At 37.1% G+C, this 16,625-nt stretch overlaps 2 protein-coding genes across 2 annotated transcripts in view; one reads left to right on the top strand and one right to left on the bottom strand.

Annotated features, from left to right (window-relative positions):
* LOC149060012 (uncharacterized) overlaps positions 1 to 16,625 on the top strand; it is a 149,476-nt gene that overhangs the window by 46,142 nt on the left and 86,709 nt on the right. The gene's annotated exons all lie outside the window — the stretch shown is intronic.
* On the bottom strand, positions 4,461 to 5,921 carry LOC149060015 (uncharacterized). The gene is made up of 2 exons (XM_089215621.1): positions 5,570 to 5,921; positions 4,461 to 5,268 (listed from the first exon to the last, which is right to left on the bottom strand). The coding sequence occupies exons 1-2, from the start codon at positions 5,665 to 5,667 to the stop codon at positions 4,584 to 4,586; spliced, it is 783 nt and encodes a 260-aa protein (XP_089071747.1). The 5' UTR covers positions 5,668 to 5,921; the 3' UTR covers positions 4,461 to 4,583.

Genomic DNA, 16,625 nt, shown 5'->3' with positions numbered 1-16,625 from the left:
TTATTTTTTAACCAAACTTTAACAATATCTTCTTTACACACATAATCTGCAATTACACAGACAAGTTGACTAAGTTCTTCGTGCATGATATGTATCAGGGGTTCTTGGCGTTGAAACATCCCAGTAAATCTTTGGAATATAGATGTAGACCATAATATGAATTCGAGCTCTGCTTTAAAAGTTGTGCAATTTAAGCAATCAATAATATTTTTATACTTATTAGTTTTTATAAGACTTTTTTGGTTATTAGGAACAAAAGTTAAAAAGTAATCTAATAGACCATCCCACTGTTCAATGATACGGGCTGTGGAGTCACTTAGAGTTAACCACCTGGATGCACAATGTTTCAAAAACTTATGATAAGGTATACTATTTTCCTTTTGTATTTTGGAATAATCTTCATATCGTTTAGGCCATCCGTGAAAAAAATAGTAAACATCAATAACAAAATTTGATACTCTTATTCCTATAAACTCTAATCCTTTTAAAAAAGCGTTATGGACAATGTGAATATTACATGTGCCGATATCTATCAAACCAATACCACGAATGTTTTTTACATTTTCATTAACCAATTTAAAAACCGTTTTATTGACATTTGGGCCATCACTTCCAAGCATTAACAACTTATCAATTGAAAGATTTGCATTGTTTATTGCTTTAATAATATAATCTGATAAAATCAAACCAGTCGCTGAACCGATAAAAAAAGTTTCAAGGTGACGAACAACTACCCCTTTTGTATCATCACACCAATACCTTATTGCACACTGTAACTCTTTTACGCCTTCAGAATTAGTGGTCTCATCATAAATAATTGTGTAGTAACAAGCCTGACATTCATCTAATAACATTTTTCTAAAATGGGGACCTAAACAATCTGTTATTATATACGATAACTTAGTACGGCTTAATGAAAAGTTAGTATCAACAAATGTACCAGGAAACATTGCCTTGAAAATGTCTGCCAAACCATCACAAGAAGTTGTTGACATATTATTGACCACACTCTTCATCGTCCATAATATTTCAGCTCTTGTGGCCATATCCCTTGATGTAAAACTAGTGGAAATTGCTAATTTGTGAACTCCTTTCTGTGCTAGTGCATTATTTTCTGGAAGCATGTTAGGAGGAACAGAACATAAATGCAACTGTTGTTCACCGAGCTTCACTTTGACATTTTGTTCATGTTTAATCGATTTTGAATGTTGGAATAAGGCTTGAAATCCTTTTGATTCGCAGTTTATTGTATTAGCACAAGCGATGCAAAATACTTCGGTCTTAGAATATTTTTTCCCCCACGTAGAAATTGTATTATTACACGAATCCTTTTTGAGGAGCCACACATCTTGCACAGTACACTTTCCCATAGTTGTGGGATAGAAACGATTTAATATTTTTATACACACTAGTAAAAAAACGACAACTAATGTACTTGATAAATCAAAATAGAAAATTTTAACAACGTGTAAAAACTGAAAACTTTAATAACAAATTAAAAACTATAAACATTTTTATTAAATAAATTATTTTAATTATTGAAGATTAGTGATTTAGTGATTACAATTTACAATATAGTCATGATAATAATACAATATTATCAATCTTATCTACCTTGAAACACTATTATGATAATGGTTACGTAGTGGTAATATACGGTTGTAGATCACGAGATTACACAAGACATAATCAAATTTCCTTTAGGTATCGTGTTTTAAATTTTAATCATATATAATTTTATTGTTATCAGTTAAATTACCAATAATTAGTAAATATTGCTATTGGTAATGATTATTTGAAATATGGGAGTCCATTATGTCGCACCCTGTATTATCTATGATTTTAATCACGACTATAATAATAGTACAATACAATATTATATTAATTAAATATATATACGAATATTGTAAGGTAAAATTTTAATCAACAGAATTTTAAAAATTACATGATTAAAAGTATTTTCAGTTTCTGTTATGAAACATTATAATAAATGGATATAAGTGAAAAAAGTGAGAAAAGTGATAGTTTTCGAAATAAAGTGACAAAAAGTAACCTAACCCAAAAAAAGTGACAAAAAGTGAGAAAAGTGACAGAGTTGCAGCCCTGTATACGTGCGCGAATCGCCGTGTTATATTACTACATACATCATATCTACCTAATTGTGTGGGCGCGAATCGCCGTTATTATTATTTGTAACGCATCAGTTATATTATTTCACTTTATTACTATTATATTCGATTGTGCGGCGCAAATCGCTACCTTTATTATTTGTTTCGGCGTTAATCGCCACTAATTGTTAATCATACTTAATAGTTAATATATTATATTTGTGTGTAAAATTATTATATTTAGCTAGGACCAGCTGGCCAGACTGCGCTCCACCAAATTGTGAGTTCTTTTTATTATTATCGTTATTTATTAATGTTAGCGCAATGGGCGTCCTTTATTAAATAATATCAGGTACGCCGGTACGCTAAATGATATAAGGATAAAAAATCATATAATAAATTCAAATAACTATATCCATATAATGCCTGATTGCATAAATATAATAATGTATAATAAATTGATATATAAAATAGGATTAGTCCTGTTTGACTCAATAATAACAATAATATAGGTATATATAAAAAAAATATGAGTAGCCCTAATGGCTTAACAATGAATAATATGTGTATAAATATAATATGAATAGCCCTACTGGCTTAACAATGAATAATATGTGTATAAATAAAATATGAATAGCCCTACTGGCTCAACAATGAGTATGTATGTATATAAAGATATGAATGAATTTTGCCTTCGATGGCTATACAAAGTATATAATAATAGTTGGTCTAAGCTGGCTCAACACAACAGTATAATGAATCAATTCTGCCATAAGCGGCTATATAATATTATATAATAATGGTAATAATAATAATGAGTATAAAAAATATGAATAGCCCTACTGGCTCAAACAATGAATAATATGTATGCAATAATAGTAAAAATAATAATACTGAGGCTCGTCAGCCTATTACCTGGGAACTGGTGTCCGTTGGCGGCTTCGAACCAAAACGCTACCGTCTCGGGATGCCCACACTTGTACAATCAAAAAATAATACAATATGAAATAAAATGTGGGACAATCCCGAGAACGTACAACCAACGGGCCACCAGTTCAACGAATAGTTCACGAACAACTTGCCACAAACAAAACAACACAAAGTGGTATAAATGGTCACGTGGTTCTGTAAGCGCGTGTCTTGACCGCCCTGAATCGGGGAATAATAATTAAAACTTTGTAGTATAACAATATTGATACTTACAGAACCTTTGACCGTAACGTGATGATGAACAACAAGTAAAACAACAGCAATATATGATTATATATAAAAAAAAAGGAACTTTGATGTACAAATGGTAACACGAATAACCACAGGAAAAAAAAATGAAACACCACTAGCTGAGTATGAACATACAGCTCGAGAGGCGGAAAAGAACAACCCGATCGTATATAAAAACTTGAGATCTTTGCTAAACTTTGTAATGAAAAAATATAGTGACCAATGAAAGGGAAGTATACTCATGCAGTATCACCATGAAATAAAATAAAAGCTAGACACTGACTTTCGGTGGCACTGGAAACATTATCTATTAAGGTGCGATTCCTATGCGCGCGGCCGCAGTCGCTCGACTATAGTCGCGTCGCGGCGCGACCGTTGTTTTCAGCCGCGCCGGCAAGAATGAATTCCTATGAGCGACGAGCACGACGCGACAGTGTGATCACTGTAGTCCTACCGAGATAGTTCTGTCTAGTATCATACATTTTCTTAAATTTTTTAAAGTTTAAAAATTAAAATTAAACTATTTTTTGTTTTTAACAAAGTCGATTAGTATAACATTTAACATGTTGGTGTCACGTCGCAAAAAACAATTACTAGCATTGCTGTGTTTACAAGAGATTGACGAAGAACAAGCACTAATACACCATCACCTGTCAAAGAAATCAAAAGAAACCCATACAATTTTCCAAGCCAGGGAAAGTGAAGGGTTTTTTAGTATACTAATCGAAAAACATTTATGGGAAGACCAAACGAAGTTTCGAGAGTTCTTCAGATTAAGCTGGGATCAGTTTAACTACGTGTTAAACTTGATAGAGGATGACATAACTTCCAATCCAACTAATAAAATTAAAAAACCAATCAGTCCAGCAGAAAAATTAGCAGTTACATTAAGGTAAATTTGATTAGTCACATATTAGTCGCATATAGTCGTAGGTAACAGGTAAACAGAGGTAAACAGGTCGTCCCAAAGTATAAAATATGTATTAGCATTTTATTAAATAAGTACGTTTTCAACTTTATATAGTATTATAATAGGTAGTTAAAGACTAAACATAAAATAATCTTTTAATATAAATTATATTCATAATTTATCTAACTCATTTTAAACATATTGTAAAATATAATGCCGCTAAATATTTAAAAAACTTAAATGTATTAAAATTTAAAAATGATTAAATAATTATTTAATTCTGGTGAGCTGGTGACTTTCCAAACTTGCAAAATTAAACTGTGTGTAATAAAAATGGTTTCTCTTTATACATTGTATTCATTGCTCTGTGATAGGTCGCAGTATGTTAAAGTTTGAAGATTGTTGTAGATATTTGAAGATTGTTCTCCATGCTGATTTAAACAGTGCTTGAGAGTCAATCTTTCTTCAACCGATCCATTATTTTCTGCTTGCAATGAGTTTGATGTAGTAGAATAATTATATGTTGAAATTCCTGACTGGAGTGATTGGAAACTAGCTCGAGTAGAACACGAAGAATCCACGTATACATGGTTTTGGTTCTTTATTTCTTTTGTTTGTTGATTATTTTCCATCTCTAATTCACTAACTATCCGTAAAATGTCCATTTTTGCCTTTACTTTCAAAGCCGGAGAAAAATGTTTAACAGTCAACGCCATGCTTTTGAAAAAAACATCAATCGGATCTTCATCATCTGCATTAAAAATTTGTTCCATAATTTTTTTCCTCTCGTTATTGCCTTTGTTGAGTAACTCAACCAACGAATCATTTTGTTTAACTTTTTTAGATGCACTTTTTGTGGGCGGTAATTTTATTTTTTTCGGTTTAAATGTAGTCTCTTCTGATTCTTCTTGTTCCGTATATTTTTCTTCTTTTACGTCTTGTATTACATGTGGTATTGAAGTACTGTGACTTATATCATCTTCACTATGTCGACTATCATTCAAATCGGTTGAGAGGTTGGACAATCCTCTACAGAAAAAAAAAAATAATAATTTCTATAATGTCTTATATTTATAGATAATAGCTATTAGTGAAAATAAAAACAATGTTGTATTCTAATATAATAATACATTTTATACGTTTTTAAATTATAGATATATAATATAATTTTATAATTTTATCTGCACTATATGTATTAATTGTTGAGCTATTATAGTTTTTTACTAAAAGCTAATAAAAAAAAAAAATTAATATAATTTTATCTTTTATTTTAATTTAAAAATAATATTTCCTAGATTGCTATATAAATATTATGGAAATTATTGCTTACTCTCGTTCATACGATGGTGCGTCTAGAAATGAGAGAACATCCGATAAAGGCCATTTTGATGGTTTATTTTTAGCCGATGATCCTGTTCCCATCTTCATATTTCTTTTTTTTTCGATTGTACGTATCCTTTATATTCTTCCAACGCTTTTTGCATTCGTTTACTAAAAAAATTATATACACTTTGTTGTACAAATCTAGAATAAAAGTATTGATAACCATATTTATGATCAATTTTACTAAACTATAGTAGATACCTACTATACTTACGAAGGTTTATTTTTAAGGCGTAAACTTCAAATTATTTAAAAATCTCATTAATCAACGCTAAAAATATAAAGACTTAATAAGAATTTCTAAATAAGAACTATTTGAATGATTCATATCTTGTATATACAATTACAATTTACATTTTAGATTTTAGATAATGTGGCTTTGTGAATATAATATATAAATATAATATATACAGAATAATAACATCTCTAACCTCTTTTATAGCGATAATCAAAACAAGACTTCTAGCAATATTATTAGTATATTCAATTCAAAGTAGAGTTGTATTATGGACATAAACTATTCTATTACCAAGATAACTTTTGACGTCTTTATTGATTTTAGGAAAATTAAATAATTTTTCAGTCATTTTCAATTAGTATAAAACAACCATGTTATTTCGTAATATTAATTCCAATTATTTTGAATCGTATTATTAATAATTCGCCATTTCCTCGTATACTGATCAAATTTAATATGAATACAAATAATTTCTTATTATTTTCGCTATAAATTATGAGTTAATGAAATCTAGGTAAACTCATGTTTTCGGAGAAAAAAAAAATCGATCATCACTAAACCACTATAATATGTATAATTGTACGGCCACTAGCCTCGACCCGTGAATGATGGAGGTGATAGTGAACCGGGATTTGAGGTAACCAATTGATAGTGTTTTAATAGGAATGATCGGATGAGTATATATATATTATAGATATATTGAATGTATTAATTACACAAACGTGGATGGGGGGGACACTTAATGTATAAACTTAATGTAGAACATAACTATCTTAATATTAATAGTTAATACAAAATCCAGTAAGTACAACATTACGTGTCCGCGACGTCTTGAGATGGTGCATCAGTTGAAAGGTTCGTGGAAGCGAACAATACGCGCGTCACGAACAATCAAAGTGTATTATGTCGATTGTCGACAGTTAACACAGTGCGAACGATGTATTCGTACGACGGCGAAACTCGTGTTGGCGAACAGTACGCGCAATACGAGCGGTCGCACAATATACGTCGATGAACTAACACGACGGCGACGAGAAATGCGTGCGCAGTTAAGCTCCGGCCCGCTGATCAGTTGAAAAGTTCGTGGAAGCGAATAATACGCACGTCACGAACAATCAATGTGTATCATGTCGATTGTCGACAGTTAATACAGTGCGAACGATGTATTCGTACGACGACGAAACTCGTGTTGGCGAACAGTACGCGCAATATAAGCGGTCGCACAATATACGTCGACGAACTAACACGACGGCGACGCGGGGTGATGACGGCAACGGAGGCGCACACGCGAACGCACATAAATCGGAAAAAATCGCTTAAGACTATTTTCGCAGATTATATTATGTGCAAAAAAAGGGGGTGAACGGACGACGGACATTACGGTACAGAAAGGAAAAACGATCTTTTTTTTCCAACGGCCATATGAACGACAACAACAACAACTTTCAGTGATAACAGGCCTCGTGATACGCCACACCGGCAACCGTGTGTCATTTTGTGCAACGCTGGTAACTCGACGATGGCACCGTCCAGTGCGGAATATAGCGAACCAACTTTATCGCATGTTGTGCGGCGGCAACATACTCCCCCCTTGGAAGACGTAGGCTTCCAAAGTGTGATCCGTGAAATCCCGGGTATGCTGGTGGACAGGCCCACGTTGATGTAGATGTAGAGAGAAACTTATTTACTAGACTTAAACTTAAAGGTACGATTATATACAGTTATTTGATATTTAAAGGAAGAAGTAATTTTAAGGAAAAATCACATGGAGGACGAGTGAGCGTTTGGATCATCTTCTCCGGGAAGAATTGCTAGTTGGACAACTGGTCGTTTATATATCCCATCCTGAGTTCGAATAGTCACTACCCTCACCACTCCATCCACACCTGGATGAGTGTTCACAACACGTCCCATTTTCCATGCTGTTGGACGGACATTCGGACGACGCATTAAGACTAGATCTCCGACTCTGAGGTTCACTTGCTTGCGGTACCATTTTGACCTTCCCTGTAATGTAGCCAAATATTCCCCGGACCAGCGGTTCCAAAATGACTGTTGAAGCTGACTTAATAACTGCCATCGCGTTAGGCGGTTTATCGGCGTTTGGGTTAAATCTGGCTCCGGTAGCGCAACTATAGGACAACCGATAAGAAAGTCGCCAGGAGTGAGGGCACGCAAGTCGTTTGGATCCGTAGAAAATGGGGTGATCGGCCTGGAGTTGAGTACCGCTTCAATTCGATGTGCCAATGTAGTCATTTCTTCGAATGTGAGTATTTGACTACCAATGACTCGCTTTAAGTGAAATTTGGCTGATTTCACGGCTGCCTCCCACAATCCCCCAAAGTGAGGGGCAGCTGGAGGGTTGAAATGCCATTGACATGGTATGACATTTGAGAAGAGATCGCGAGCAGCTGGATCTTGTAGTTGAGAACGTAGGATATTGTCCGCACCTTGAAAATTGGTTCCGCAATCGGAATAGATATTAACTGGAACACCTCGCCGAGACGTGAAGCGATGTAACGCGGCAACAAACGCGGGGGTTGATAAGTCGGACACAACTTCTATATGAACAGCCTTGACTGCCATACACACGAAAATTGCTAAGTAACACTTAGTCCCTTGAGCGTTTCGACGTTTTCCTTGCTTTATAATAAGAGGGCCAGCGTAATCTATGCCTACATTGCTGAATGGTCGTACTGACTGAGTCCTTGATTTTGGAAGGTCTCCCATAATCGGCGACGGAATGGTAGCTCTATGTGTTGCACATGTTACGCACTTAAACGTTATAAGTCGTATGACCGAACGGCTAGATATAACCCAGAAACGTGCGGCTAAGAGCGAGGCAACTAATTGTGGTCCTGCGTGAAGATAATTGATGTGGAAATGGCGAACGAGTAAGGTTGTAAGGACACAAGATTTTGGTAACAAGATAGGGTATTTACGATTCTCGTGGATATTAGCATGCCGAAGACGACCTCCTACACGAATGATTCCGTCCGCATCTATAAATGGAGACAGACGCGCTAACGACACTGGAATCGCTTCGTTCTTGGACGAATCAAGCCCTTTGAAGATGGAAGGGAATTCTTGAGCTTGGGTTATCTTGACAAGTACCTTCAAAGCGTCTTCTAATTCTGAATAACGGATGTAACCTGTGTAAGCAGGCTTACGGCGGAGTTTAGTAAAGTAACGAAGGATATGGACGAGAACTCGTCGGAGACGCGTAAAGGTCGAAAACCGTTCTAGCCAGCTGTTGTCATAATACTGTATACTGACAAGATGAATCGCATCTGGGGTGGGTTTTCGTTCTGGCAACTGATCACTTGGCATTACACTGAAATTTGTTGAAGCCCAATGCTGGACTGGTTGTTTCAACAATTCAGGTCCATTCCAATATAAGTTGTGAGAGAGAGCTTCATTCGGGAACATGCCTCTGGAAGCGCAATCCGCGGGATTATAATGGGTGGAAACATGATGCCATTGGCAATTTGGTAGCAACTCAGAAATCTTCTTTAGGCGGTTCGTCACGAAAATTTTGAAATCTACCTGCTGAGAGGTTAGCCAAGACAATACGACGGTGGAATCAGTCCATGCATGAATATCTTGAATGTTTATCTTCGAATCCAGGGTTGTTTGGACACGATGTAGCGTTTGTGCGAGTAATAGCGCCCCACAAAGTTCCAGCCTCGGAATCGATAACGCTTCATCAGTGCGTCCCGACTTCAATGGTGCAACTTTAGATCTGGCGGTAATGAGATGTACAGTCGGAGGCATCGAGCTGTACTCCAGGCGAAGGTATACAACTGAAGCGTACCCACTGAGGGACGCGTCGGAAAAGCCTAGGAGCGTTACATTCGATGACTGTTCAATGGGAATATATCTTTGTACGTTGACGGAGGATACACTCGGGAGTTCAGATGAAAACGTTTTCCAAGATGAAGCCAGTTCGGCAGATATGGGCTGATCCCAATCATAACCACTTTTCCACAACTGTTGCATAAAGCATTTTGCCCAAAAGGTGATAGGACACAAGACTCCGAGTGGATCGTAAATTTTTGCTATCGCAGACAACACTGACCGCTTCGTTGGAGTAGAAGTAAAGGGCTCACTATGATAAGTAAATATGTCTCTCACGGGGTCCCAATGCAAACCAAGGATTTTGACGGAGCAGTGATCCTTTGGGTCAAAAGATGATTCCATAACTCTGTCTTCCACAGGAATATCTCGAAGAACATCTGCGCAGTTGCTCGCCCATTTCTTGAGTTCTAGACCACCTGCGGTCAGCAACTTAGTCAAATCACGTTGAAGGATTAGTGTTTCAGGAATTGTAGCTGCACCCGTTATGATGTCGTCGACGTAGGTTTCTGTAGTGAGAACACCTAGAGCAACTTGATACCGGTGTGCTTCATCTTTTTCGAGTTGGTGGAGTACGCGTAAGGCATGATAGGGTGATGAAGCAATTCCATAGGTCACAGTCGTCAATGCATACTCCACTAAAGGTTTTGTAGGGTCGTCTCGCCATAATATGTGTTGATAGTCACAATCTGAAGGATGAATGTTGATTTGTCGAAACATCTTACATATATCGGCCGTAAACATGTATTTGATTAAGCGGCATCGAATTAGTATATTCATTATGTCGCACTGTAGTTTTGGGCCGACAAATAGGGTATCGTTTAACGAAACGCCTGAAGAAGTGCGAGCTGAAGCGTCAAAAACCACTCGCAACTTAATTTTATCCTTTGAGTACTTTACAACCGCATGGTGCGGAATCACGTATTTCCCTGGTGTGGTCGCGATTTTCATGTGACCTAGTGATTGATAATCACGCATGAATGACCGATATTCAGCATATACTTCAGGTTCCACTTGTAATCTACGCTCTAAGTTGAAAAATCGAGACATAGCCATACTCCGGGAGTCGCCAAGAACTGATGGGTCCATTTTAAAAGGCAGGGAGACAATGTAGCGGCCTGTATGATCACGCATAGTAGTACGTTGAAAAATATCTTCACATTTCTCTTGTTCTGTGAATGGGATAGACTGAACTTCTGGCTCTTCACAGGCCCAAAAGCGATGTAACAACTCCTTAAGAGAGGGTTCCGTAGATAATTGTAAACACACTCGAGACTGAGAGGGTGCCTGACTGGAGGTTCCCACGAGAATCCAACCAAGAGATGTCTCAAAGGCTGATGGAAGGCCGTCTGAATGAAGAACTTGATACCCGTTTTTGAATATCTTATTGTACATGTCTGCACCGATGAGGAAATCAATGCGACCAGGTCGATCGAAAGACGGGTCAGCAAATTGTACCTTAGAGTAGGTGGAGCGTATGGAAGGAGTCAAAGCTGTTGCAGGCATGGGACCCGTGATTCTTGATAATACTATAGGCTCGCATATCCACTCGGGGGCAGACGATGCATGCGGTACGATATGACAAATGACAGAACCTTTAGTTTGGATAATAGGACTCTGAGACAAGCCCACGACAGTAACCTCGTTCTGACGTCTGCTGAGGCCAAGCAGGGTTGCACTTGTGTGCGTAATAGCCGATATCTGCGACCTGGAGTCGATAAGTGCCCGAACAGGTGTCCATCGTCCAAACTTGTCGCGAACCCGAATCAAGGCTGTACCTAGCACATTAAAATTGGTAGAGTTAACCATGCCAACAAAGGCGGCTGAAGATTGCTCTGAGGATGGAGACGAAGAATCCGAATTGTTTTTTGATCGCAAGTGGCTGTCTGGTGTTCTGGACGCTGAAGTCCTGTGATCAGTTTCACCGAGATGTAACAATGAATGATGTCGAGCTGAACAATGGCGACAAGTATATTTTGATCTGCATTTTGACGAGGTATGAGTGGTGCTCATACAATTGGTACACATATGTAGTGACTGTATCTTTTGGAGACGTTGTGTAACGGACAGATTTTGAAAAGTTGTACACTTTCCAATGTAATGTGACCCTTTACACATAGGGCATGATTTTATTGATTCGGTGGATGCCGCAGCAACTAATGAAGTGCGAGGGTAAGAAGAAGTCTTCTTGACCCCTACTTTAGGCTTCAGGAAATTGGAGGTTGGCAAACTTGAGGTAGAACTATTTTGCAGTACTTGACACCTCGTATGAACAAATTTCAATAGGTCGTTAACAACCGGCAGCGCGTTGTTAATATACTGTGATTCAAAGTGACATCTAGTGGAGGGATCTAAAACACGAGACGCGACGTAGAACAGTAAGAAACCTTCTTTGTCCGGAATATCAAAACTTTGAAGAGCTCCAACATTTTCCTTAAAGGTATCGAGAAAGGCCTTCAAGTCAGATAATGAAGCAGACTTCATAGGTGGATAATTAAAAATCTTGTCCATGTGTGCGTTGATAATCAAACGTTGGTTGTTGAAACGTTCCCCAAGTGCATTCCACACAACCTCATAATTTGCTTCGGACAACGAAATCGATCGAACTACCGCACTTGCGCTTCCCGTAACAGAAGACAATAAATAATGAAACTTCTCGATTTTTGAAAGACCGTCGTTGTCGTGTACTAGCGACTTAAAGGTATCCCGGAAGGTTATCCACTGAAGGATATCACCGTCAAACGTCGGAATCTGGATTTTTGGCAATTGTATATGTGATCGCTCCTGTATACCTGATGTGTTCATAAGAGGTGACTTGGAGGAGGTGTCACATAAATTTTCGGAGATGGCCATTATGACATAGTACTGATCAGTTAAAGTCGTATTTAAGGGTGCATGTATGTCATAATACTCCTCTTCCCGTAGGAGTTGTATTAAAAGATCGAAAATTGAATCTTGCTCGGCGAAGAATTGGGTACGAAGAGCTTCGACATCCCTCTTCCTTGCACGGAACAGGTTAAGGACTTGGTGATCTGTCTCAACTTTATGCGCTAAATCACATAAAAATGCTACTTGAGAGACTAATCCGTCGCGTTTTACTATTGTGCGCTTCAAGACACGTTCAGCACGCTCTTTATCTGCAGTAGACAGGGGCATAGTTAAGACAAATCTGATACCGAAATTCGAAAATATTTATTTGTGGACTGTATAATATTAAATCCGGTTCAAAGGACCAAAATGTACGGCCACTAGCCTCGACCCGTGAATGATGGAGGTGATAGTGAACCGGGATTTGAGGTAACCAATTGATAGTGTTTTAATAGGAATGATCGGATGAGTATATATATATTATAGATATATTGAATGTATTAATTACACAAACGTGGATGGGGGGGACACTTAATGTATAAACTTAATGTAGAACATAACTATCTTAATATTAATAGTTAATACAAAATCCAGTAAGTACAACATTACGTGTCCGCGACGTCTTGAGATGGTGCATCAGTTGAAAGGTTCGTGGAAGCGAACAATACGCGCGTCACGAACAATCAAAGTGTATTATGTCGATTGTCGACAGTTAACACAGTGCGAACGATGTATTCGTACGACGGCGAAACTCGTGTTGGCGAACAGTACGCGCAATACGAGCGGTCGCACAATATACGTCGATGAACTAACACGACGGCGACGAGAAATGCGTGCGCAGTTAAGCTCCGGCCCGCTGATCAGTTGAAAAGTTCGTGGAAGCGAATAATACGCACGTCACGAACAATCAATGTGTATCATGTCGATTGTCGACAGTTAATACAGTGCGAACGATGTATTCGTACGACGACGAAACTCGTGTTGGCGAACAGTACGCGCAATATAAGCGGTCGCACAATATACGTCGACGAACTAACACGACGGCGACGCGGGGTGATGACGGCAACGGAGGCGCACACGCGAACGCACATAAATCGGAAAAAATCGCTTAAGACTATTTTCGCAGATTATATTATGTGCAAAAAAAGGGGGTGAACGGACGACGGACATTACGGTACAGAAAGGAAAAACGATCTTTTTTTTCCAACGGCCATATGAACGACAACAACAACAACTTTCAGTGATAACAGGCCTCGTGATACGCCACACCGGCAACCGTGTGTCATTTTGTGCAACGCTGGTAACTCGACGATGGCACCGTCCAGTGCGGAATATAGCGAACCAACTTTATCGCATGTTGTGCGGCGGCAACAATAATAATAATATGTTACTGACGAATTGAAAATATCACATTATTAAAAACTTTTGGTTTATTCACATTTATTTTTATTTTTAAATGTAGATTCATGGCAACTGGAGAATCTTTCAGATCGTTGGCCTTTGCTTTCCGAATTTCTCAGAGTTATTTAACACGGATTATAAGAATGGTATTGCTAAGTTTAAGTACTCATCTAACACCTATTTTACTAAAAATGCCAACAAAAGATGATTTAATACAAATATCTGAAGAATTTTGGAGGAGGTGAAATTTTCCGAATTGTGTCGGCGCCATAGACGGCAAACATATTCGAATCTTCGCACCTGGAAAGAGTGGCTCATTATTCTTCAATTATAAAGATTTTTTTTCGATAGTATTATTAGCAATATTGTCGACGCGAATTGTAAATTTATTTTCGTTGACATTGGATCTTACGGCAAAGAAGGGGACAGCGGAATTTTCCATAAATCAAAAATTTCAGACCTTATAAATAAGGGCGGATACTTTCCTCCACCAACGAAAATCCCAAATTCCGATATAAGTTTACCATATGTGCATGTCGGTGACGAAGCTTTCCGTTTGGAATCAAATATGATGCGTCCGTACACAAGAGTTGAGTCTCGGAAAGATTATGAGAAAACTGTTTTTAATTATCGTCTTTCACGTGCCAGGAGAACAACGGAAAATAGTTTCGGACTTCTCAGTCAAATTTTCCGCGTTTTTTATACCCCGATATCATTAAAAACAGAAACAGTAGATCACCTTGTTTTAACAGCATGCTGTCTACACAATCTGCTTCGTGATCGTTATTTGGAAAATTCGGGAAAACATTACTATGACTATGACTCAAATGAACCACAATCTACGAATAACATGATACCATTGGCAAGAGTTGGAGGATACGGGAACTTTGAAGGTTTTTTTGTAAGGGATGAACTCAAAAAATTCTTCAATAGCCCAGAAGGGGCTGTACAATGGCAAAATTATCAAGTGAAAAGAACGGATATTACGTAAAAGTATTTTATTAATTTAGATGTATAATAATAAGTTAGTTTATAAGTCATCATAAGTCATAACACTTTATAAAAAACATAAACTATAATTAATTTTAATATTTATACCTATCGTAATACTTGGGTATTGCATAAAGTATTATTCAGTATAAATTAAATATCATATACTTAAATAACTACATAAGATTACAATTTGTATATATAATAAGTTTTTAGTATGTACTTGCATTGAATAAGTGCTAAAATATTAAATAAAATGATTTTAATGTAGTGAACTATAAACTATAGTATAACTTACCATTTTTTTTCAATTCACTTGATATTTGGTTCCATACGTTTTCTCTAACCACTTGGTCTTTGTACAATTCATGTTCTGCATTAAATAATGATGGATGTTTGCTGACAAGTTCAGCAAGCTTTACATCATCTTCTGGCGAAAAACAAATTTGCAAAGTTTCGGAAGACATTTTTGTGTTTAATTTATATAATGATGATAATATAGTAAATAATGATAATTCGTAGGACGCGACGGCGACTCGACTGCTCAAGGAGCGGTAATCGCCGCGCGGCTGTAGACGCACTCTACGGTCGCGCGGCTCAGTCGCGGTGTTAGGAATTACCTACATTTAAAAATAGAAAAAGAAGTATCCGCGTGGCTGAAAACAACGGTCGCGCCGCGACGCGACTATAGTCGCGCGACTGCAGCCGCGCGCATAGGAATCGCACCTTTACAGAAAAGGCTCAAAGGTTGAATAAAAATAAGTTATTAATGAGAGCACACACAAAAATACAAAAAACATAATACCGTTACAGCTACGCACGCCGCTCACCATCAGCTTGATAAGAGCATATCACTAGTTCAACACACGCTCAATGGCGCGAACAATTAATTATTCATACATACTATTATATCATTATTAATTTGTTGGGCAAGAAGGGCCATATATAGTATTATTGTATTCTGTTAGGCTAGAGCAGCTGATTAATTATTACACTTAAATGTATTGATTATAGGGGCTCGCATAGCAGCACCCTATATATATATATATATTTTTTTTTTACCTGTTGGGCCAGTAGGGCCGTAGAGTTTATATTATATCTTGTTGGGCCAGGAGGGCCATATTACTATATTCTTTTTATACCCTTAGGTGTTGCTGTGATTGTTATATTCTTGTATTCGTAATAATTATTTATTTGTGAACAATACAGCAACTCATTTTTTACCAACAACCGTGTTACCATTTTATTATTAGTTTTCTCTTTCTATTGAGTCGCTATACTTATTTACACACAATCTACACAGGTCGGTCGGTGTGTGAGTATAAATATACAGCGTACGAAGTATCTGGTGACCGGGCATCACGGCCTATTATTGTCCGTACCCGGCCCGTCCAATATTGTTATATTAAGTATTAATATAAAGTTATAATATTTTTAAAATTTTTTTTTGTATGTACATTTAAATTTAAAATTAAATTAAATTTAAATTTTGATGTACAATTACTAAGGCATAGGCTACGATAGATTTAGATGGTGTCCTTTGTTTTTATCTTTAACCTAAAAGTGAAGAATTATTAAACGAGTGTCATTCATAAGAGTGACAATCATAAAAACTGACATTCATAATATGTATGTGTATGGGCCCCATTAG

This window comes from Diuraphis noxia, unplaced genomic scaffold (genome assembly GCF_037042655.1).
Source record: "Diuraphis noxia isolate RWA-SAM2 unplaced genomic scaffold, SU_Dnox_SAM2 contig0001, whole genome shotgun sequence".
Classification (NCBI taxonomy): Eukaryota; Metazoa; Arthropoda; class Insecta; order Hemiptera; family Aphididae; genus Diuraphis; species Diuraphis noxia.
The sequence above is the reverse complement of the archived record's forward strand: the minus strand, read 5'-3'. Positions and strand labels throughout refer to the sequence as shown.